Genomic DNA, 22,767 nt, shown 5'->3' with positions numbered 1-22,767 from the left:
TGCGCTTACCTGCTGAGCCATTTCTTGGAGAGGGCCAGGATTCCGTCCCCAGCACACACATAGGAGGAGAGAGCTGATTCCTACAAGCTGTTCTCTGGCCTCCACAGGCACACTGGCATACACTCTCCCTCACAAACACAAAAGGGATGGCCAGGGTGATAAGCACTTGTGTGAAAAAGGCATACTTTATAAGAGATACGCTCTCTTACCCTTTGGCTTGAAAACCTTCTAATATCCCTGTGGTGGTATGGATGAGAAGGGCTACCACAGGCTCACGTTTGAATGTTTGGTCCCCAGTTAGTACAAGTGTTTGGGAAGCATTAGGTAGTGTGACCTTGTTGGGAGTAGGTATGGCCTTGTTAGATGTATGTGTCAGCCCTTTGAGGTTTTCAAAGTCCAAGCCAGGCCCAGTCTCTCTGCTGGAACTTGCAGAGCAGATGTGAACTCTGAGCTACTGCTCCAGTGTTATGTCTGTCAGCCCCCACACTCCCTGCCAGGATGACTCACCCTCGGAAACTGTAAGCAACCCCCCAATTAAATGCTTCTTCTGCAAGTTAACTTGGTCATGGTGTTTCATCACAGCAATAGAACAGTAACTATGACAATCTTCTTTCAGAAACTCTCCTGACCATTCCATTCTGAGTTATAACTACTGTGTGTGTGAGAGAGAGAAAGAGAGAGAAGGGTGGGATACAGAGAGAGAGAGAGAGAGAGAGAGAGAGAGAGAGAGAGAGGTGACCTTGAACTTCTGTAGCAAAAGGTACAGGCAGTTGTGATGTGAATACAGAAAACAGAACTCAATTCCTGCTCAAGAGCAGTTAGTGCTCTTAACCAGAACAGAGAAGTCCACTTGCCTCTGGGATCAAAGGCATGCACCACCACTGCCTAGCTTTGAACTTTTTTTGGTTTGTTTGTTTGTTTCTAGACAAGGTTTCTCTGTGTACCCTTGGCTGTCCTGGACTAGCCTTATAGACCAGGCTGGCCTTGAACTCAGAGATCCACCTGCCTCTGTCTCCCTAAGTGCTGGGATTATAGGTGTGAGCCACCATGCCTGGCTATTTATTTTTATTTATATGTGTAAGGAGGTTTTGTCTGTGTATATGACTATGCATCATGTGTGTCCAGTACTATGGAAGCTAGAAGAGAGTATTAGATCTCCTGGGACGAGAGTTTGAGAGAACTGTTAGCTGCCATGTCGGTGCTGAGAACTGAACCCAGGTCCCCTGAAAGAACAGCCAGAGCTCTTAACTGCTACCCTATTCCTCCAACTTCTGCCCTTAGTTCCTCTTAATCTTCATGCCTCTACCCCTGGGATTTGAGATTACAATCAAGTGCCTCCCATGGGCACTGACAAGCTGGGCACGATACTGTCACTTATAACCCCAGGATCTGGCTACGGCTAGGTGGTTGTGAAATTGAAGCTTGCATAACACAGAGGACTAGGCCAACGTGGGCTACGTAAAGAAATAAAAATTAAAAAAGTGAAAATGCCAGATGTGGTTGCACATGTCTTTGCATGCGAGTGTACGTATGTTCACATGCACACAGTCAGGAAGCAAAGGAGGGAGGAGTGCCATTTTAGGTCAGCCAGAATAAGACAGGCAAAAACAGCCAAGCAAACAAAAACATGGAGGAGGAAATTAGAGTACAAAGTGACTAAAGACAAAATGACACAACCCACTCTGACCCTTCGAGGCTATTCCCTGCGATCTCTTCTCTTATTTCTGTGTTTTGAGAGCTTTAACGGCTTCTTTCTTATATGATAGGTGGTGTGTGGTGCACACCTACGTGCAGGCGTGTGGGCCTGAGGCGGGCACTGGGCCCTCTTTTTTTGAGACAGGGTTTTTCTATGTAGCCCTGGCTGTCCTGGAGCTCATTTTGTAGACCAGGCTGGCCTTGAACTCAGAGATCTGACTACCTCTCCCCTGAGTGCTGGGATTAAAGGTGTGCACCACCACACCTTTAACTTTTTTAAAACCCATTTTTTTTTCTCTCTTGCCTTTTCTTTCCTCTCTAAAACAAAAATGTCTGCCCACACACCAGCCGACACTGCTTTTGTTTATTTTCTGAAACAGGGTCTCAGGTAGCCCAGGCTGGCCTTAAACTGCTGACCTTCCTGTCTCTACCTTCCCGCCTCTACCTCTCCGGGGATAACAGCTATGTACTGCTATCATGCCCAGTTTTGTTTTGTTTTGTTTTTAAATACGGTATAAGGGTCAGATCCAAGCATGCTAGGCAAACATTGTAGCAACTCAACTGTAGCTCATGCCCACTAGCCACATGCTTGTCCTATTTGGCTGTGTGTATGGGGCATTTATGTGTCCGTGTGAAGGTGTGCATGTGTCACTACGTGGGCATGTAAAAGTATGGAGAAAAACAAGCTCAAGTGTCAATCTACATTGAGATAGGGTCTCTTTGTTGTTCACTGTTGTCTATACCAAGCTACCTTGCTGCAAGCTTCCAGGGTTTCTCCTATCTCTACCCACTGCACCATAACAGCATTGGAATTATAAACACATGCCACTATGACAAATTTTACAGACGTTCTGGGAATTTAAACCTAGCTCCTCACCCTTGTGTGACTGTAAGCCATCTCCCCATTAACCTACTGGATTCTTTAAAAACAAAAAAGAAAGAAAGAAGAAAAATTTAACCTCATTTATTTGTTTGCTTGCTTGTTGACTGGTTGTGTGTGTGTGTGTCTGTACATGAATATACTACAGCTCCGCGCCTTGGTCAAAAGGCGACACAGGAATTGTTTCTCTCCTAGCATGTGAGTAAAATGTATCAAACTCAGGTCAATAGGCTCATCAATGGGTAACAATGAGCCATCTCACCAGCAATGACTACCCACACACACAAACACATTGGGTTCTTAAAAACAAATCTCAGTATAAAACAAGTTCCAGCCTAGAAAATAGACTTGCCATTGGGCAATACCGGGACAGTGAGCCAGGCCGCACCCACCTGTAGCCCACTTTCCGGGCATAGTGCAGACAATTCTCCTTCACGTGAGTCTGGAAGTAAGCAGAGCGGCAGAGGACGCCACACTCCGGGCAGCAGTAGGGGGACTTGTGCGCATGAATCCGCTGGTGTGCGCAGAAACTACATTGGTTTGGCAGCAGCATCTGGCATACCTGGCAAGTCTAGGAAAGAACACCAAAAAAAGCAAATGATACAGGTAGGGTGGAGTGGGGAAACACACTATCACAGTTGACAACAGCCAAGTAGATAAGGCCTAGAATCCCAGGACGGGGAGGCAGCGGTAGAAGCATTGCTACAGATTCCAGAACTGCCTTGGTTACATACTGAGTGATACCCTGTTTCAACAAAACCAAAACAATAACAAGAAAAAAGAGGAAGTAGACTAATATAATATGTGATTTTATGTGACTGAGCTCAGACTTAGAGCAGGGGTATAACTCAGAGGTAGGGAGCTTGCCTTACATGCTTAAGGTTCTACACTATAAACACAAACAAACAAAATCAAACAAGCAAGCTAGCAAACAAATAAGCCAAATATGGTGACACACATCTGTGACCTTAGCACTTGGCAGGAGGGTCATAAGTGTGAGGCCAGCCTGGATTACTTAGGGAAACACGGGTGTTTGTTAAAAAGCTAGGTATAGTGGGTGTTCCTAGCACTTGGGAGGTAGAGGCAGGAAGATGAGGAATTCAAGGCCAGCCTTGACTACAAGGTGAATCTGGGACTAGCCAGAGCTACATGGGACATTGCTTCAAAATAGATAAACAATAAAAATAAAAGGTCCATTGTTAAGACTTTTTAATGTAATTAGAAAAGCTCAAATGAGATTTGAATTAGGTAACATTAATGTTATTAATTTTATTAGGTGTGATGACAGCATAGTTAAATAAAAGCTTAAGAACAAGAAGATATACTCTTATAGCCCATGCCTTTAATCCTAGCACTTGGGAGGCAGGTGGATTTCTGAGTTCAAGGTTAGCCTGGTGTACATGTGTTCCAGGACAGCCAGAGCTATGTAGAGAGGTCCTGTCCTAATTAAATGGCTTAGAATGCAGAGGAAAGGATGAAAGCTCCCACCCAGACCCCAGCCTTAGTCATTACAGAAGGAGGCAGCATTGCCTCTGGTACAGTCTTCCAGAAGGAACATATAAATCTAAGCATGCTGTTTCTGCTTTGGTGGGGAGCTGCACCCTATCTCATCTGAACACTCCTTGGCCTGATACTGGTACTGTCATGGGAACCCAAGCCCTGTGGCCATGAAGGCTAATTCCTGATTTCAGATCTTCCTCCATAGAAGCCACATTTAGCAAAAGGGGATACTATGAAGGATTCTCGCTAGGCTGAGAGGAGCCCAACAGCCTTCCAGAGCAGCCTCTTCAATCACGGCTGGGTTGTGCTTTTATGTAGCTCCAAGGACAGAGTGACACAAGAAAGGTGTAGTATGAGAGAGATGCCAGCCTTGATCCTATGCCAGTTTCTACCTCACATGCCTTTACAATTTGGGTAAAAAGCAATGTGGAAAATGTCATAGACCCAGGCAGTAGACCTCCATGGCCAAAAATCTTCAATGGCCAAACTCAGAAATAAGAGTCCTAGCCCAACTCAACTCTTGTTTGCTAGGACAAACAAGAACACGGAAGCCTCTAGGAGAGGTGCTGACCACACTCCACCTGACTCATCACAAGCAAAATGGAACAGAGAAGAGGAAGTGACAGTGGTGGTTTGAACAAGAATTGCCTCATGGGCTCATAGATTTGAATGCTTGGCCATCAGGGAGCAGCGTTACTGACAAGGATTAGGAGGTGTGGCCTTGTTGGGGTAGAGGTGGCCTTATTAGAGGAAGTGTGTCCCTGGGGTCAGGCTTTGGGGTTCTCAAAAGCCCAAGCCAGTCCCGGTGGCTCTCTCTTCCTGCTACCTACAGATCCAGATGTAGCTCTCAGCTACATTTCCAGCACCAAACCCTCTACCATGCTTCCCACCATGATGATAATGGACTAACTCTCGGAAACTATAAGCCAGCCCCAATTAAGTGCTTTCTTTTATAAGAGCTGCTGTGGTCATGATGTCTCTTCACAGCAATAGAAACTGACTAAGACAGCAACCCTGCGGCAGTCCCCGGCCACTTCAGACATCAAGTCCTATGCAGAAGCCCGACTTCCTGCCTCTACCCAGCACTGGTGGCCCACCACACTAACAATGTCTGCTCCTCACTATGCAAGCATAACTTTGTGCTCCCCAGAGCCAGAACACCTTCAGGTACCCGCTCCTTACAGGCCCAAATGAACCAACACAACCACACAACACTGCCCCTTTTGCCTGCAGTTCCTATAAATTAGTCCCTCTGATGTCAGTTAGGGTCTTAATCTTGTTTTAATCTCAATAGGTCTGTCACACATAGTAGAGGTTTGGATGCAGACTGCTGCCTTTGCTATCACCATGAGCTCCTAGAAAACGCTGTGACTCTCTCCTACTAGCATCCCCTGAGCAGTACAGGGCCAGCACGGAGACCTGGGCTCGACTAACGTGAAAGCAGCTACCTGTTCTCCCAGATCTCTGCAGCCCTGTGTTCTGTCTGTTCTGTCATTCTGACACAAGTTAGACTTGTCAGGGATGAAGAACCTCAATTTGGCAAATGTGGCCATCAGATTGTCCGTAGGCAAGTCTGTAAGGCATTTTCTTAGTTAATGATGGTCATGGAAGAGTCCTAGGCCAGGTAAACAAGATTGGCCTCAAACTTAGAGCTCTGCCTGCCTCTGCCTCCCATGTGCTGGGAATAAAGGCATGTGTCACCATGCCTGGTCTTTGTTTTAAAGATTTATTTATTTCATTTTTATTGTGTGAGTGTTCTGCCTACGCGTGCATGTATGTATGTGTACCATGTGCATTCCTGGTGCCTCCAGAGGTCAGAGGAGGGTGTCAGAGTCCCTAAAATTGAGGTTAAGGGTGTTTGTGAGCCACCATGTGGGCACCATAGCAAACCTGGGTCCTCTACAAGAGCAACAAATGAGCCATCTCCCTAACCCCTGCTAACAGTCTTTATTATAATATAGAAAGCAAACCAACAGCCTGGCTAATGGAAGCATAGTTAGGGGGTGAATTAAGCTGTGTCATGAAAGGAACCCTACAGGCTCAAGAGATGGCTCGGTGGGTAAAAGCACTTGCTGTGAAAGCCTGAGGACCTGAGTTAGACAGGCCCCCTAGCACCCATGTAAAAATACTGTCCATGGCTGTGCATGAATGTAACCCCAGGGTTGGGGAATAGAAATAGGCAGATCCTGGAAGCTTGACGGCCAGCCAACCTAAGCAAAATGGTGAACTTCCAAATCAAAAAGACCCTGTCTCAAAGAAATAAGAAGCAATCTTATGCTCTTTGTAATCTGCATGTATGCACACACACACACACACACACACACACAGCCCAATCTGAAGACCTTTTCGTTTTTAGAGATGAAGTCTTACAACACAGCCCTCCTGCCTCCAGCTCCAAAGTATTGGGACTAAAATGTACTAGCACAGCTCGTGGCTGCCTTCTTGACAGAGCCTGCCAGCAACAGCAACAGGACAGTAGAGTGGACAGCACCTAGTGCCTTTAGAAACAAACCACAAAGCTCATCAACTGTAACCAGGGATCAGGACAAGCAGAAAAGCTTAACTCCTTTTCTAGAGTTGGGAGAACATGGGCAACAGACAGAGACCTACAACGCCTCTGCAGAGAGCCCTCGTGCCTACCCATGCCCTTCCTACCTCAGCCTTGCCTCTGCCCTGTCAGAGGGGTTCTGCTCAAGAGCTGTCTACTAAGAGGCAGAATGTTCTTAGAAAACAGACTAGGGGACGAAGGCAGTGATTCACCTACCCTTTTCCCCAGCCTCTCTGAAAACAGGCCAAAACCATGCTGCTATCTGCTGGAGGCCAGAGAGACCACCCAGCCAAGCCCTAACAGGCCCAAATTGGGACCAAACTAACTGCCACTCTGAGTGGAAATAGAACATGGGGCATGTCCATAAAGACACTGTTTTGTTTTTGTTTGTTATAACCGAGACTGGCCTCAAACTCATGATCCTCCTGCCTTAGCCTTATAAGTGCTGCAATTATAAGCAAACACCACCACCTGTGGGTAAATTTTCTGGATCTTCAGGCTTTCCCCACAGGTATGATTAGGGTTTCTTTCCAAATAAAAACCAAGAACTATATATTCAGGTGAGACACTGACCATTAAGCCAGGAGTCCCCTGCCAGGACTACTGTTCTACCACTGCTCCCACACTAACGGCTCTCTCCAGCCCGTCATGAAGCCTGTATGGGCCTGTGGCTCAACACCCAACAATGGGGTGGTGTACTTACTAGCCCCTCGGTTTCCTCTGTTATCCTCTGGAAATGTGCAGCCAGGACCATATAGTCTCGCATCTGCTTGTGACACTCAGGACACTTGGTTCCATACCGGATGAGCCTCACCGGGTCTGGGTAAAGCGGCAAGGCTGGAATTACAGGGCTGGCATAGCTGGAAGGAGGGCTGGGTTTAGGGGAGGAAGAAGCTGCTGGGGTTGCTGGTGCCGAGGAATTCACAGGAGCCGCCACAAACATCTGGTCTGCGGAGATGGGCTTCACAAGCAGCTGAGAACACTGCATGACAAGCCCCTTGCTCTTGTGGTCACGGGCGTGCCGAAGCAGGCTGCACTTGTTGAAGAAGAGCAGTGTCTTGGAGCACAGTGTACACAGCACCTCGATGTGGACACTCCGCCGGCTGTAGTGCTGGCTCAGGCTCTTCTCTAAGGCAAACGCGTCTCCACACTCCAGGCAGCAGTACCCACTGGCCGGCACATGGATTCTGCTGTCTGCAGGTGGACTGAGATTTGGCGCATAGAGGGGCACAGGGTTGGAGCTGTGAAGGACCTTGTTGAAGACCTCCACAATCAGAGGGGCGGCCTTTTTCACCTGGTGGACCAGGGGCACTGTCATTTGTGTGACCTGAGGCTGGCTCCGTCTCTGTGCTGAGGACTTGGCAGTCACAGATGCAGCAACACTGTGGGGGACCAGGTTCAAGTTGGCCAAGTGCACAGCTTTGGGCAAGAGACTGGCAGGGGCTGGGGTTGATGTCTGAAGTGCTGTGCTCTGTTGCTTCTTTGTTGCCTGCGAGTTCAGGGCAGCTCCTTTTGAGACCCGGGGCCCAGAGATGCGGCAGGGAGATGAAGAGTCACTGGCCTTTATCATGCTCTCATCCCCTTTCCTGTCACCCTGGGGGCTCCCTGAATTTATGCCTGCCTCAGGAAAGTGCTCTTCCGTAGGCATGGCTGTGCCCTCATCCCCTGCCATCTCACTTGGGGCCTCAGCAATGGTGCTCCCTACAGGTGACTCAACAGGGGACTTACTTGGGTCATCAGGGTCTGGAAGGATCCTTGTGACAGTCCGTTTGATTTCCCCTGATGATGTCTTAATTGTTTTGATTCTAACTTTGGGAATTGCTGGTGGGGAGCTGGCAGCCACAGAAGGGGACCCTTTGCTGCTACTGTCACTGCAGATGCTCCGAGGACTGTCTGATGGCTTGATACTTTTTCTAGTGACCTCCAGAGGGCTCCGGGGACTCTTTGGTGACTTGGGCATTTTGGGGCTGCCTTTAGAACCCTCTTTAGTGGGCCCTGAGGAATCCTTTGTGTGACCAGGCTGATCCTCCTTGGCAACACTGGCCACCCTTTTGGCCTGTAGGGCCACCAAGGCTGCGACACAAGAGGAGAGTTTGGAATGGGCTGGCTTCAGACGCTGCCTAGGGGGGACGGAGGAGCAAGCACTAAGCTCTGGAGCCAGCTTCTTGATTTCTCCAATACTGTTGCTAGAGTGACTATTGAATTCTAAAGCTTCCCCAAAGAACCGACTGGTATCCAGACCTTTGTGAGGCTCCACCACCTTCTGCCCAACCTGCTCCTGCTCCGGCTGGCTCTCCAAAGGCAAGGGTTCTGGTTTGGGTTCTTTCTTACAAATGTGATCAAACATGTGTAGCTCTGGGACTGGGAACTTAGACAGAGCTTCCAGGACTGGGCCCCCCACAGCCCCGGGAGGTGGTGGGAAATAACTCTCAGAGTGCTTGGCCTTTATCCCAAACCCATTATCTTTGACAGGGTCCTCGGGTTCTGGGCTAGAGATTGGGCTGAACTGGTTGAAGGTAGGTAATGGCTCCGACTTGGAAGCCTCTAGCTTGCTCGTGAAACTCCTAGTACTGTCTCCATTTATAAAAGCAGACTCAAACTTCCCACAGTGGTGGGAGTCTGGAGGCAGGTCTGAGCCCCGAAATCCATTGTGTAGGAGACTAGGAGCAATGTGGTCTTTCTCTGCTTCAAATGACTCTTGGCGGCTGGTGTTCTTGACAATGACACTCACAGCCGGCACATCTGGGGCTGATCCTGAGTGAGACAAGGACACATTCTCATCCATACACATGCCTGAAGACTTCAGGGGACTCTCATTCTCCTCACTAGGAGTCTGGATGGCCTCCTTGGCATCAAGACTCGTGGGATCTGGGATGTCAAAGGCAGCCAGAAGGTCATCAAAATCTGGGGTTTTCATATCCCCCATGGCTGGATGCTGACAAGAGCTACAAGAGAAACAAAGAACAAAATCAATGACCACCAGGGCTTTTCTGAACTGTCCTACATCATCTGTACTGAATATTTATCATACTAATGCACACATGCAGCTGGCCCACTTCCTACAACAGGAAGTTCCATACCTGAGTTTCACCCTAACAAGTCTCTAGCCTGCTGAAAGGTAAAGGCGGCTAAAAGAGAAGCGTACATGTAGGGACAAGACAGGAAGGTTTTTAACTCTTAATAGTTGGGGTATTTCTGGCTGGTCCCATGACCCTATGACCAAAAGAAAAAAGGGTGCCCTTCTAGCCAATCAAGCCATGCCCCTCTGGTCTCCCCATCACCTCTGCCCTCACTGGCATATGTTCACTCTCTGGGTGGCTCTCACATATTTCACATACACAAATATCAGGAACAAATGGTGCCTAGAGTCTCCTGCAACCACTGCCCAGAGTCTCTGAGGATCTTTACTGAATGTTTGTGTACATATTCTCATATTCGTATTTATTTTCTCTCTGCTCCCCCCTCCCTTCCTCCCTCTATACTTATTATTGTTGCTATTGCTATTAATATTATTGATTCAGGGTCTCTCTCTAAAGCCCTGGGGATCCTGGAACTCAATATGTAGACCTGCCTCTGCCTCCCAGAATTAAAGGTGTGCACCACCACACCCAGCTGCTGCTGCTCTTCTATTAAAACCTCTTTATAACATTTTTTAATGTATATGAGTGTTTTGCTCTCATGTTCGCCTATACACCATATGTGAGCCTAGTGCTTCTATAAGTAGGGGACATGGGATCCCATTATGGAAGGTTGTAGGCCACTATAGTGATCCTCTGCAAGAACAAGTGCCCTTAACTGGTGAGCCATCTCTCCAGCCTTCTTAACAAAGAAAGACAATGAAGTGAAAATTAAAAACACTGTGCGAGCATATCTATACTGATATACCTCCAAGACTACAGATCAATGTCAATATCTGTAGTCTTAGAGAATTCATCTCAGGGCTGAGAAAATGGATCCCTCTATCCAGGTGCTACAGGAGGAACTTGTCAGTCTGATTCCAGAACCAAATAAAGTGTAAGGGAGGTGTGAACCAGGTGTGTGAAGAATACTGATAACCCTAGCGCTACAGAGGTGAAAGCAAGAGGGTCACAAGCTCAAGTTCATCCTTTCTTACATAGAGGATTCAAGGCCTAGACTAAATACCTACAAACAGAAAATGGTTACATATTTGACTATAATGCAGTCAACAAAAACATGATCAATAATCTACACACCAACAAAGAAAATTACTCATTAACTTAAAAGACTAATATAAAAGTATTATCCCATTATGATAACAATATATACATTAAGTATCTATTGGTGCTATAAATGAAAAAAAAAAATAATTGTTTAAGGTGATGAGATTACTAGCAGGTTTTTAAAACACTTGTTGCACTAATAACCTGCTTCTATAAATTTTACAAGAGAGAAAAAAAAAGATCAATTAGAACACAAAGGAGACAGATGGACTGATGCAAGTGTGTCTCTTACCAGCCCTTGATAGCAACAGATTTGCAGTTTCTCACATCACAACCACTGCAAACCTCAATAAAGCCCATCTCCCTGCCTACCAGTCCTCACAGAAATGAGAGCAGTATACTCCCTCCCATTGAGAAGATATCCAGTGAAGTCAAACACCAATTATTAAACATGGTTGGCAGACAGCCTCACAAGATGAGATTAAGGTTTTAAACTGAACCTTAATCTGCCTTCTGTTTGTCTTCTGGACTAGGTGCACTGAACTGACGTGAAGGGCATCATAACTATGAAGAAATGCCTTCGGGATGCTTGCTTCAGATGCTCCCTCCTTCCTTTTCTTCCTGCCTTCTAGTGCCTAAGGAGAAAAAAGCTAAAGAAAGGTAAGACACTTGGTCTTCTGCAGCGCTGGGGAAAGCATGTGGGAGAGGGGGAGCAGAGGTTGACAGAGAGTAAACGATTTCCTGGAGCACAGGGTCCTCCAACAGAAAATGACAGGGGCTTGATGCAGAGGTATTACATCCCACAGAGATGGTTCCGAGGTTTTCTAGGTCAGACAACGAGTGAAGGAGTGCAGGTGCACACCCACAACCTCACCTCTCAGGGAGACTGAGGCAAGAGGATGGCGAGAAGGCTAGGCTGAGCTGCATATGAGACTTCATCTCAAGAAACAAAACAAAGACAGGTGTGGTGGCACATACCTACAGTCCCAGCACTCTGGGAGGTGGAAGAGGCTGGAGGATAAGGGGTTCAAGGCCAACCTCAGTTATGTCTGAGGTCAGTCTAAGAACTATAGGAGAACGTGCTTAAATTTTTTTTTAGCAGGGGAGTGCTGGCACACACCTTTAGTCCAGAATTCCAGAGGCAGAGGCAGGCAGATCTTGAGTTTGAGGCCAGCCTGATCTACAGAGTAAGTGGGACGGCCAGGCCTACATAAAGAAACCCTGTCTCCAAAAAAATTTTTATTTAAATAAAAAATAATATTCCCAAATGTTACAGAGTTATGATAACTTTTTTATCTTTATAAATTTTTATAAATTATTATAAATTTATATGACCTGTTAGAAGAACAATTTAGCAATGTATAAGTAAAGCCACAAGTCACAAATTTCTCTAGGATCTACTAGTTTGTCCAGGAAATTTTATAAATTTTTAGTAAGGAATAAGAAATATCTTAATTTTGAATGGGGTCTCACCAAGTCTAACTGACCAATTGGAATTTCTTGAGAAGTAAAAATAATATATAATTTCATATGACTATGGCAAAATAGTAGGTAGAATTTAACTTTAAATATCAAAATCCCACCAAAAAAAACAAAGCAAAAGTGGTGCTAATTCAATGGCCAGTTTTAGACCCAGGTTTAACACTTCTGTAAGTTACCTAAAATGATGGATCTCAACCCATACGATTATCTGCTATACTTTGGATCTTAAATATCTCCCAAAGATCAGTGTGCTGCAGGCCTGGCTCCCAGCCATGGCTATCCTGAAAGATGATGGCAGCTAGAAGAAGTCAGATCACAGAGGAGTGCTCTTAAAGAGGACGCTGGGTCCCAGCTCCTTCTCTCATTGTTTCACAGCGGCCGTGAGATCAGACAGTCACTCTACCACAAGTTTACTCCATCATGTTATGTTGCTTTGTCTCAGGCCCAAAGGAACAAGGCAAATTGGTCATGGACTGAAATCTCAAATGTTATGAGCCTAACAATAAAAACAAAACAAAAACAATTTTTTTTTTTAAACAGGCTAGAGTATTTTAGAGGGAGCCTCAATTGAGAAAATGACACCCCCCCCCCAGATTGGCGTGTGGGCAAGCCTGTGGTTCATTTTCTTGATGTAGGAGGGCCCAGCTTACTATGGGTGGTCTCACTCCTGGCCTGATGGCCCTGGGTGCCATAAGAAAGCAGGCTTAGCAAGCCTTAAGAAGCAAGCCAGGAAGCAACATTCCTCCATGGCCTCTGCATCAGTTCTTGCCCTTAGTTCCTGCCCTGGCTTCCCTTGATGACAGATTTATGAGTTATGAGGTGAAATAAACCCTTTCTTCCCCAAGTTGCTTTTAGTCATGGTGTTGATCGCAGAAATGGAAACCCTAACTAAGACAACTAGATATCAGTTTAGAACATTCCCTTAAAACACAGCATTGCTTTTTTTTTTTTTTTTTAATTGCAAGTTTAAGGCCTACCTGCCCATGGAACTTAGTAAGGCTTTGTCCTGAAAAATGAGAGGGGAGCTATGAAACAGATGGGAGAGGGAGCAGCAAAATCATTCAGTGCTTAAAGGCACTTGCAGCCAAACATGCACACGCATGCACACGCAAAAACACAGGAGAATGAAAGCCAAAGATTATAACCACTCCAATCTAGAGAAATGAAGATCTGGGGGAAAGAAGAAAGTGTAACTAAAATAGAAGTTTGTTCATCTAAATAACAGAAAGGGACAGTATTTTGCTTTTAAAATAAAAGATATAAACAAATAAGAGGTGACTGACTAATCAGAAAATACCCTGCAGTTACTACACAGGTAAAACATATACAGAACTGAGTACTTCAACAGAAGAGGACATGCCTAACAGGACCTGGGTTCAATGCCAAACAACACACACACACACACACACACACACACACACACACACACACTCTCTCTCTCTCTCTCTCTCTCTCTATATATATATATATATATATATATATATATATTAATAGATTTAAAATGGGCCGTGGTGGCACATGCCTTTAATCCTAGAATTTGGGATGCAAAGTGAGGTGGCTCTCTGTGAGTTTGAGGCTAGCCTAGTCTATAGAGAGAGTTCCAGGACAGCCAGGGCTACACAGAGAAGTCCTGTCTTGAAACAAACAAATAAACAAAAAACATAGCAATACTAAATCCAGTAACAGGGAGAAAACAGAGTTAAACAATAGGACATCAAGGAGGCAACCCAAAGCATTAAAAAAAGCTTGATATATATTTACTAAGTATCTTCTGTTTAACAGGACAGGGACCACACACAGCTGCAGACTGACACAGGACGTTGGCATGAATGAGGACTACTGCACTGTAGGAGCACCAAAACTCAGTTATCTTCAAAATGTGCCATGATTTTGAGACTAGGCAGGAAGGAAGGGAGAAAGGAAGGAAGAAAGAAGAAAGAAAAGAAATGTTTCTTACTACTTGTTGATGAACTCTTGATTCTGACCCCCCCAAACACCAGTTTACATACTGACACCATATATACTCAATGACTGCTTATAATGGTTGAGAATTTTTAGTCAGGTGGTGGTGCACATCTTTAATCCTAACACTCAGGAGGCAGAGGCGGGCAGATCTTGAATTTGAGGCCAGCCTGGTCTACATAGTGAGTTCGGCCAGGATTACACAGAGAAACCCTGTCTTGAGAGGTCGGGGGGAGAATGTTGAGGTAGGGGCAAATGAGAGGAACTCCTGTACCTGGAAGACAAAGGAAAGACAGAGTGACCAAGCAAATTCAAGAGCACACCACTGCTCCTAAGGCCTGCAGGAGCCGTCAACCTGGACTCCGGCAGGAGCGGTGGTCAGGGAGACATTGCTACCACAGATGGAATTCAAAGGAAGTTAGCAAATCACAAAGTAGATCAAAGAGAATGTGTGTGTGATGGGAGTTGGGGATGTGGGTTGCCACATGTTTCCAGACACAAAACCAAGTCCCCAGACTAGTAATGATATAGCTGAAATAGTAAGGAGTCATGAGCCATAGGAACTGGCTCTCTCCCCACTATGCTACCAGATTTTGATTAAAATGTAAAATTAAACCAACTTTAAGGCAAGGCTAAACTAAACAGCTGGTCAAATTTATGTGCCTCTAATAAACAATTAAGTATTGAATCCTAAGGTGGATAAGCAGACCCTTCCATACACATATTACAACTCTCCTAGACATAATCTAGATTTGCTTATCAGTCAAGGGCTCCAAAATCACAGATGTTCTGAGTGACTGGCTAATGGTTCATTTCCTGAGACACCTGATGTTCAAACAATTAAAAAACAAACACCAAAACAAACAAACAAACAAAAACAGCCTAAGGAGCCTCAGCCTTTGATAAGTAGATAAGAAACAGCAGTTCCAAATAAATCCAAGCAAAACAGAGTTCAACGGCAGGCAGAGGCATTACTCAGGAAGTAAGAATTGAAGAAGACCTCCAAAATTATCATGTCTGGAGGCTTCCAAGTGACCGTGGCCTGCAGCTGGTCTTGCCTGTAAAGCATACAATTAACAGGGGCCAGAAAGACAGCGGAGCAGGTAAAGGAAGCAGCTGCCAGGCTGGAGGACCTGAGTTCAAGCTCCAGGACCCACATGGTGGAGGTGACAAACAATGGCTACGTGTTGCTCTCTGCCTTCCACAAGTGTACCATGGCGTGTGCGCACACACACAAAAATAAAGAGAAACGTGATACGTGTGAAATAATACTAGCAGCAATAACAACATGCCAATGTCTAAAACAGACGCTCAGGCTCCAGGCACGGCAATTCTGACTCAACAGGTCTGGGTCAAAGTTTCCTGGTTGTTTCAGAACACTGCTCAAGTTCAACCACTTGATCTTACACATTAAACACTAGGGCTCAAAGAGAGGAGTTTATCCACAGCTTACAAAAGCTGATGCTGATGTCCACAAAGCTGAAGGTCCAGACCCTACCCTGAAGCTCATACCAGCCACTAAAGGCACAGTGAGGGCACAGGATTTATACAGAAGTCACTCTAGCTCTTTTGTTTTACTTATTATTTCTCATGGCATAATTCTCTACCATTATTACAGCTATTTTCAGTAAAATGTTTGCTTTCTTGCCTTTACAAGCCCTCAGTAGGAACTCATTAAATTATTAATTGGCACTTTTAGACTTGGCATTCTACTTGGATGTCTAAGACACCTCATATCTAAAGGACCTAATGATAACTTTTGACTTCCTCTTATACTCATCCTTACTCAGAAATGATACTGCCATCCTTCCAGGTGCTGAGGCCATTGTTTTTGTTTTTCTTTCATACTCTCCCCTAATCCATAAGCAAATACCATGCGCTATACTTTTCAGATACTTCCAAATCCAAACACTACCAGTACCAGCATCACCTCTCCTGGATTCCCACCATGGCCTGGATTCTGCCGTGGCCTATAATAGCCATGGTCAACAAAACAGCCAAATGTTGCTTTGAAAATATACATCAGACCCTCCTCTCAACCTGTTTCAACACCATCTTGCCTCATCCTGAGTAAGATATAGCCTTTCTTGGAGCCTACAGAGCCTCCTGGATTTCATTGTCATGTTTTCCCAGAAAGCTCTCTCTTATCAAGTCTGTCATGGCACCCACAGATCTCCGTATCACTCCTCAAGCATCCTGGCCATGTCTCTGCCTCAGAACCTGTACATTTCCTTCTCTGATTTACAGGTCCTTGTCCACTCAGTGCATACTTATAATCCCATCATTCAGGAGGCTGAGTTGGAGGCCAGCCTGGGCTATGGAGACAAGAAAAAGAGACAATGAGGACAAGAAAAGAAAGGCTCTTGTGCTGGTCTCTGAGGGCTCACTTCCCTGTGTTGTGCCAAGTGTTGATCTATGTAGGTGCTCTCCATGATAGCCAGCCCTATATTCTGCCTTCTTCTTTTTCACAGCACTTATGACCACTGACCGTGTATTGCCCTCCATTTCCTTGTTTGTTTCCAAACCCCACTATGTTCACCGGAGGGTGACCCACTGTTAGACTGTCACAAGATCACTTGTCTAGAGTCACAAATTCCCAAGTGAGTTTATTACCAGCCAAGTATTTGGCAAATATGTAGCAAGTTTGTGTGTAATTTCTAGGACTTGGGGTGGGGGCTAGAGACTGTACACAGGGCACCATGCATAACGAGCATACAGTTTGCCACTTGCCTACAACCCCAGCCCCTCTAAGGTTATAATGGAAGATCATAAAGAGTAGAAAAGGATCTACCTGAAGTAGTCCTTCTTTATGAATCCTGGATCCCTTCAGAAACTGACTAAATCTAAATATTTCATCAGCGAAAAAAACACCTACTGGCCAAGGTCCCAGGATCATCGCAGACATCTGAGGGTGAGATCAGTGAGAAGCCAGTGGAGATGAAAGACTAGCTCTAAGAACTAGGAGCTCTAGGACCCAGGAGGAAGGCACAGGTTGATCCTGAATCATAAGGGGATACAACTCTATAAAAAGACTAAGCCCCACTGAATTGTGCATAGTATGTGAGTTTTACCACAATAAAGCTTCTGTGTTACAATAAAATGGAATAGGTGCTGGAGAGATGGCTCAATGGTTAAGAGCACTGGCTTCTCCTCCAGAGGATACAGGTATGATTTCGATTTGACCCAGGCTCACAACTGTCTATAACTCTAGTTCTAAGAGATAAAGCACTTTCTTCTGGCCGCCAGGCACACACAAAGTATACAGAAACACATGCAGACACAACAGCCATGTAAAATAAAAAATAATAAAAATTAAAAAGAAAACAATAGAAGTAGAGGGATTTAGAATTATAAGGTCTATAAAGCAGACTGCGAAGAAACTAGGGCAAGGCAACAAGGTCAGAGAGAGGTAAAACCCGCTACTTTGTAATCCACACTTATTTTACCTTCTCTTTCTTGCAAGCAGATCTCAGCACGACCTGGGCACTCCACTTGTGAGAACAGAAACTTGAGGGAAAAGGACACAGTAACCCTTGCTCATACATCACCTTAAAGAATCCCTCCCCCTGAACTTTCGTAAAGCACCCTGCCTTGGTAGTAAGGACTCCTCACTGCTGCCCCTTACCTATCTCATTGACCACAGCAAACAGAGTCAAAAGGATTCAAAAGTTGAAATGTCACAGGAACACGAGGAAGGTATGCTGTCAGCCTTGGGGAGCTCTGTGGCTGCCACCGGCGTAGGCATTAGTAGAAGAACGGGCTTTCCTCATCTGGCCCTGACACATGCACAGATGTTCTTCAGCTTGTTCTTCACTTTAAGTTGGAAATGTAAGTAAAAAATGTAAGCCTACAGATGCTAAGATAGTCCCTTAGGTGAAGACTGCTAAGCCTGACAACCTGAGTTTGATCCTCTGGACCCACATGGTGAGAAGAACCAGCTCCCCAAAATTGTCTTCATCTTCACACACACACACACACACACACACACACACACACACACGCACGCACACACTAAATAATATTAAATGTTCTGTTTTGTTTTTAATGTAAGCCTTATGTGGACATGCATGTCTGTGAGCCCTTGTGGGTGGGAGCAATAAATACCCAGGAGTTTAAGCCTCGCTTGGACTACATGAGACCCTGTCTCAAAAACAAACAAAATACAAGATATCTAGCCTTCTTATTTGGTTTGAATGTTTCCTTCACAACTCACATTAAAATTTAATGACCATAGTGACAGAATTAAGGGGTAGAACTTGATTTTTCTTTCTTTGGAATTAAAAAATGTAATACAAAGTATTGTATAGCCAAAGATGAGTTCTAATCCCTAATCCTCCTACTTTTACCCCTAAAGGAATGAGAATATATATAGTCTGGGGTGGGGCTCTTGAGAGAAGACTAGGCCTTAAGGGCTCTGCTCTCAGGAATGGATAAATGAAGGCAGGAATGGTTCTTAGTAAAAAATGGTGAATTCAGCCAGATTTTTTTGTCTCACATACATGCCTATACATGCCTGCTAGTTCATCTAGCAGTACAAAGGCCCCCAACAGAGATGTGACCTTTGACCTTGGAACTCCCAGCCTCTAGAACCACGGGCCAAATAAAGTTCTGCTTATACACAACTCAGTCTATGGCATTTCTCATACACACATACATGCACACACATATATGTATTTTTAAATTTAAATTTATTTTCTTTACATCCCAAGGGCAACCCCCTCCCTTCTTTCCTCCCAGTTCCCTCTTCTCCTCGAGCCTCCTCTCCCCCCATAGCAACCCTCCCCTGTGCTATTTCTCTTATGGTTATAAGCCGCCTTTAACGGCTGAGCCATCTCTCCGGCCCTATGCTATTTCTCTTACAGCAACAGAAATGAAGAGCCCCACTAAGGAGCATAGGATGACCACACAGCACACTGTACCATATGGGTGATTCGTCTATGTGATCCCATGGCTAGCTCAGGAACTGTGGCTCACTGCCACTACCCAGCAAACAGCCAGAGAATGAGAATCCAAATTAGAGGTGTGTCCAATCAGATCAGAAAGTTAGGAACTCAGTGTTCTCCTCCTTCCCTTTCTATCCTTCCCTATTCTCTACTGCATGTGTTATCAGTCATATATCTTTCTTCCTTCCCTCTCTCCTTCAGTCACCTCTGTTCCCCCCAGAGACCTGGGCAGCCTTTCTCACTCTAACTGCTCAATCATACGGGCAGTCAGACTCTACTCTAAACTTCATCTGTAGGAAAGTGGCCACAGCTAAGGTAGCCTCTTATCAATAACCCCTCATGGCTCCAAACCCAACATCCAGACACTGTACTGACCAGGTGCACACTATAATGTCCCTGTTGGTCTAAGGCAGCGGTTCTCAACCTGAGTCCTGAACCCTTTGGGGGTTGGACAACCCTTTCACAGGGATTGCATTATCAGATATCCTGAGTATCAGATGTTTACATCATGATTCATAACAGTAGCAAAATTATAGTTATGAAGTAGCAATAAAAATAATTTTATGAGCCAGGCAGTGGTAGTGTATGCCTTTAATTCCAGCACTCAGGAGGCAGAGACAGGAGTATCACTGTGAGTTCAAGGCCAGCTTGGTCTACAGCACAAGTTCCAGGACATCCAGGGCTATACAGAGAAATCCTGTCTCGTAAAAAAGAAAAAACAAACAAACAAACAAACAAAAATAATTTTATCGCTGGGGTCACCACAACATGAGGAACTGTAATACTGGTTTGCAGCATTAGGAAGGCTGGGAACCACTAATCTAAGGGACTATCAGAGAATATGTGCAATGGTATATATCATTGTGTACCTTTCCATCATCAGTAAAATAGAATAGTAAGGATCCTCAGATTAGCTGGATGCACAGGCCTGCCTGGACCCTTGGGCCCAGATAATCAGGAAGCTGAGGCAGGAAGATTACTTGGGCCCAGGAGTTTGAAGCCAGCCTGAGTAAAATAGTAAAATCCTATCTCAAAAAAAAAAGGGGGTGGGTGGGGCTGGAGAGATGACTCAGCGGTTAAGAGCACTGACTGCTCTTCCAGAGGACCTGGGTTCAATTCCCAGCACCCACATGGCAGCTCACAACTGTCTATAACTCCTGTTCCAGGGGATCTGATACCCTCACATATACATATATCCAGTCAAAACACCAATGTACATAAAATAAAAATAAATTAATAAAAAAAGTTATCATTCTTTCTTATTTTCTAAAAACATATAGTGAAACATAAATATAATGATATACGGGATTTCCCTCAAAATAACAAAGAACAGGAAAAAGAGAAGGCACATAAATACAACAAGATTAGCCAAGTTACTTTCTACACCCAGGTTTCAGGAAATAATCCCTTGCCTAGATGCCAATGGTCAAACTAGATAAGCCTGAAAGTTACACCCATCAGGAATAATTGTAATAATAATAATAACAAACAGAAAATACTAACCTTTGTAAGAATATGTGAAATTGGAAGCCTTATGTATTGACAGAAGGAATATAAATGGTGTGCCTGCGGGGAAGGGAAGGGAAGGGAAGGGAAGGGAAGGAGGGAAGGAAGGGAAGGGAAGGGAAGGGAAGGGAAGGGAAGGGAAGGGAAGGGAAGGGAAGGGAAGGGAAGGGAAGGGAAGGGAAGGGAAGGGAAGGGAAGGGAAGGGAAGGGAAGGGAAGGGAAGAAGGGAAGGGAAGGAGGAAGGGAAGGGAAGGGAAGGGAAGGGAAGGGAAGGGAAGGGAAGGGAAGGGAAGGGAAGGGAAGGGAAGGGAAGGGAAGGGAAGAGGGAAGGGAAGGGGAAGGGAAGAGGAAGGGAAGGGAAGGAAGGGAAGGGAAGGGAAGAAGGGAAGGGAAGGGAAGGGAAGGGAAGGGAAGGGAAGGGAAGGGAAGGGAAGGGAAGGGAAGGGAAGGGAAGGGAAGGGGAAGGGAAGGGAAGGGAAGGGAAGGGAAGGGAAGGGAAGGGAAGGGAAGGGAAGGGAAGGGAAGGGAAGGGAAGGGAAGGGAAGGGAAGGGAAGGGAAGGGAAGGAAGGGAAGGGAAGGGAAGGGAAGGGAAGGGAAGGAGGGAAGGGAAGGGAAGGGAAGGGGAAGGGAAGGGAAGGGAAGGGAAGGGAAGGGAAGGGAAGGGAAGGGAAGGGAAGGGAGAAGGGAAGGGAAGGGAGGAAGGGAAGGGGAAGGGAAGGGAAGGGAAGGGGAAGGGAAGGGAAGGGAAGGGAAGGGGAAGGGAAGGGGAAGGGAAGGGAAGGGAAGGGAAGGGAAGGGAAGGGAAGGGAAGGGAAGGGAAGGGAAGGGAAGGGGAAGGGAAGGGAAGGGAAGGGAAGGGAAGGAAGGGAAGGGAAGGAGGAAGGGAAGGGAAGGGAAGGGAAGGGAAGGGAAGGGAAGGGAAGGGAAGGAAGGGAAGGGAAGGGGAAGGGAAGGGAAGAGGAAGGGAAGGAGAAGGGAAGAGGAAGGGAAGGGAAGGGAAGGGAAGGGAAGGGAAGGGAAGGGAAGGGAAGGGAAGGGAAGGGAAGGGAAGGGAAGGGAAGGGAGGGAAGGGAAGGGAAGGGAAGGGAAGGGAAGGGAGAAGGGAAGGGAAGGGAAGGGAAGGGAAGGGAAGGGAAGGGAAGGGAAGGAAGGGAAGGGAAGGGAAGGGAAGGGAAGGGAAGGGAAGGGAAGGGAGGGAAGGGAAGGAAGGGAAGGGAAGGGAAGGAGGAAGGGAAGGAAGGGAAGGGAAGGGAAGAGGAAGGGAAGGGAAGGGAAGGGAAGGGAAGGGAAGGGAAGGGAAGGGAAGGGAAGGGAAGGGAAGGGAAGGGAAGGGAAGGGGAAGGGAAGGGAAGGGAAGGGAAAGGGAAGGGAAGGAGGAAGGGAAGGGAAGGGAAGGGAAGGGAAGGGAAGGAGGGAAGGGAAGGGAAGGGAAGGGAAGGGAAGGGAAGGGATGGGAAGGGAAGGGAAGGGAAGGGGAAGGGAAGGAGGGAAGGGAAGGGAAGGGAAGGGAAGGGAAGGGAAGGGAAGGGAAGGGAAGAGGAAGGGAAGGGAAGGGAAGGGAAGGGAAGGGAAGGGAAGGGAAGGGAAGGGAAGGGAAGGGAAGGGAAGGGAAGGGAAGGGAAGGGAAGGGAAGGGAAGGGAAGGGAAGGGAAGGGAAGGAAGGGAAGGGAAGGGGAAGGGAAGGGAAGGGAAGGGAAGGGAAGGGAAGGGAAGGGAAGGGAAGGGAAGGGAAGGGAGGAAGGAAGGGAAGGGAAGGGAAGGGAAGGGAAGGGAAGGGAAGGGAAGGGAAGGAAGGGAAGGGAAGGGAAGGGAAGGGAAGGGAAGGGAAGGGAAGGAAGGGAAGGGGAAGGGAGGGAAGGGAAGGGAAGGGAAGGGAAGGGAAGGGAAGGGAAGGGAAGGGAAGGGAAGGGAAGGGAAGGGAAGGGAAGGGAAGGGAAGGGAAGGGAAGGGAAGGGAAGGGAAGGGAAGGGAAGGGAAGGGAGAAGGGAAGGGAAGGGAAGGGAAGGGAAGGGAAGGGAAGGGAAGGGAAGGGAAGGGGAGGGAGGGAGGAAGGGAGGAAGGGAGGAAGG

General features: G+C 46.3%; 1 protein-coding gene across 1 annotated transcript in view; it reads right to left on the bottom strand.

Moving 5' to 3' along the window:
- The window catches only part of Znf592 (zinc finger protein 592), a 56,200-nt gene that overhangs the window by 11,889 nt on the left and 21,544 nt on the right, over positions 1–22,767 (bottom strand). The window contains exons 3-4 of the mRNA XM_060367438.1: positions 7,327–9,568; positions 2,968–3,146 (exon numbers count right to left, since the gene is read on the bottom strand). Coding sequence (XP_060223421.1) covers positions 2,968–3,146; positions 7,327–9,549 — 2,402 coding nt within the window. The 5' untranslated portion in view covers positions 9,550–9,568. The remainder of the gene's footprint in view (positions 1–2,967; positions 3,147–7,326; positions 9,569–22,767) is intronic.

This window comes from Meriones unguiculatus, chromosome 14, assembly GCF_030254825.1.
Source record: "Meriones unguiculatus strain TT.TT164.6M chromosome 14, Bangor_MerUng_6.1, whole genome shotgun sequence".
NCBI lineage: Eukaryota > Metazoa > Chordata > Mammalia > Rodentia > Muridae > Meriones > Meriones unguiculatus.
The sequence above is the reverse complement of the archived record's forward strand: the minus strand, read 5'-3'. Positions and strand labels throughout refer to the sequence as shown.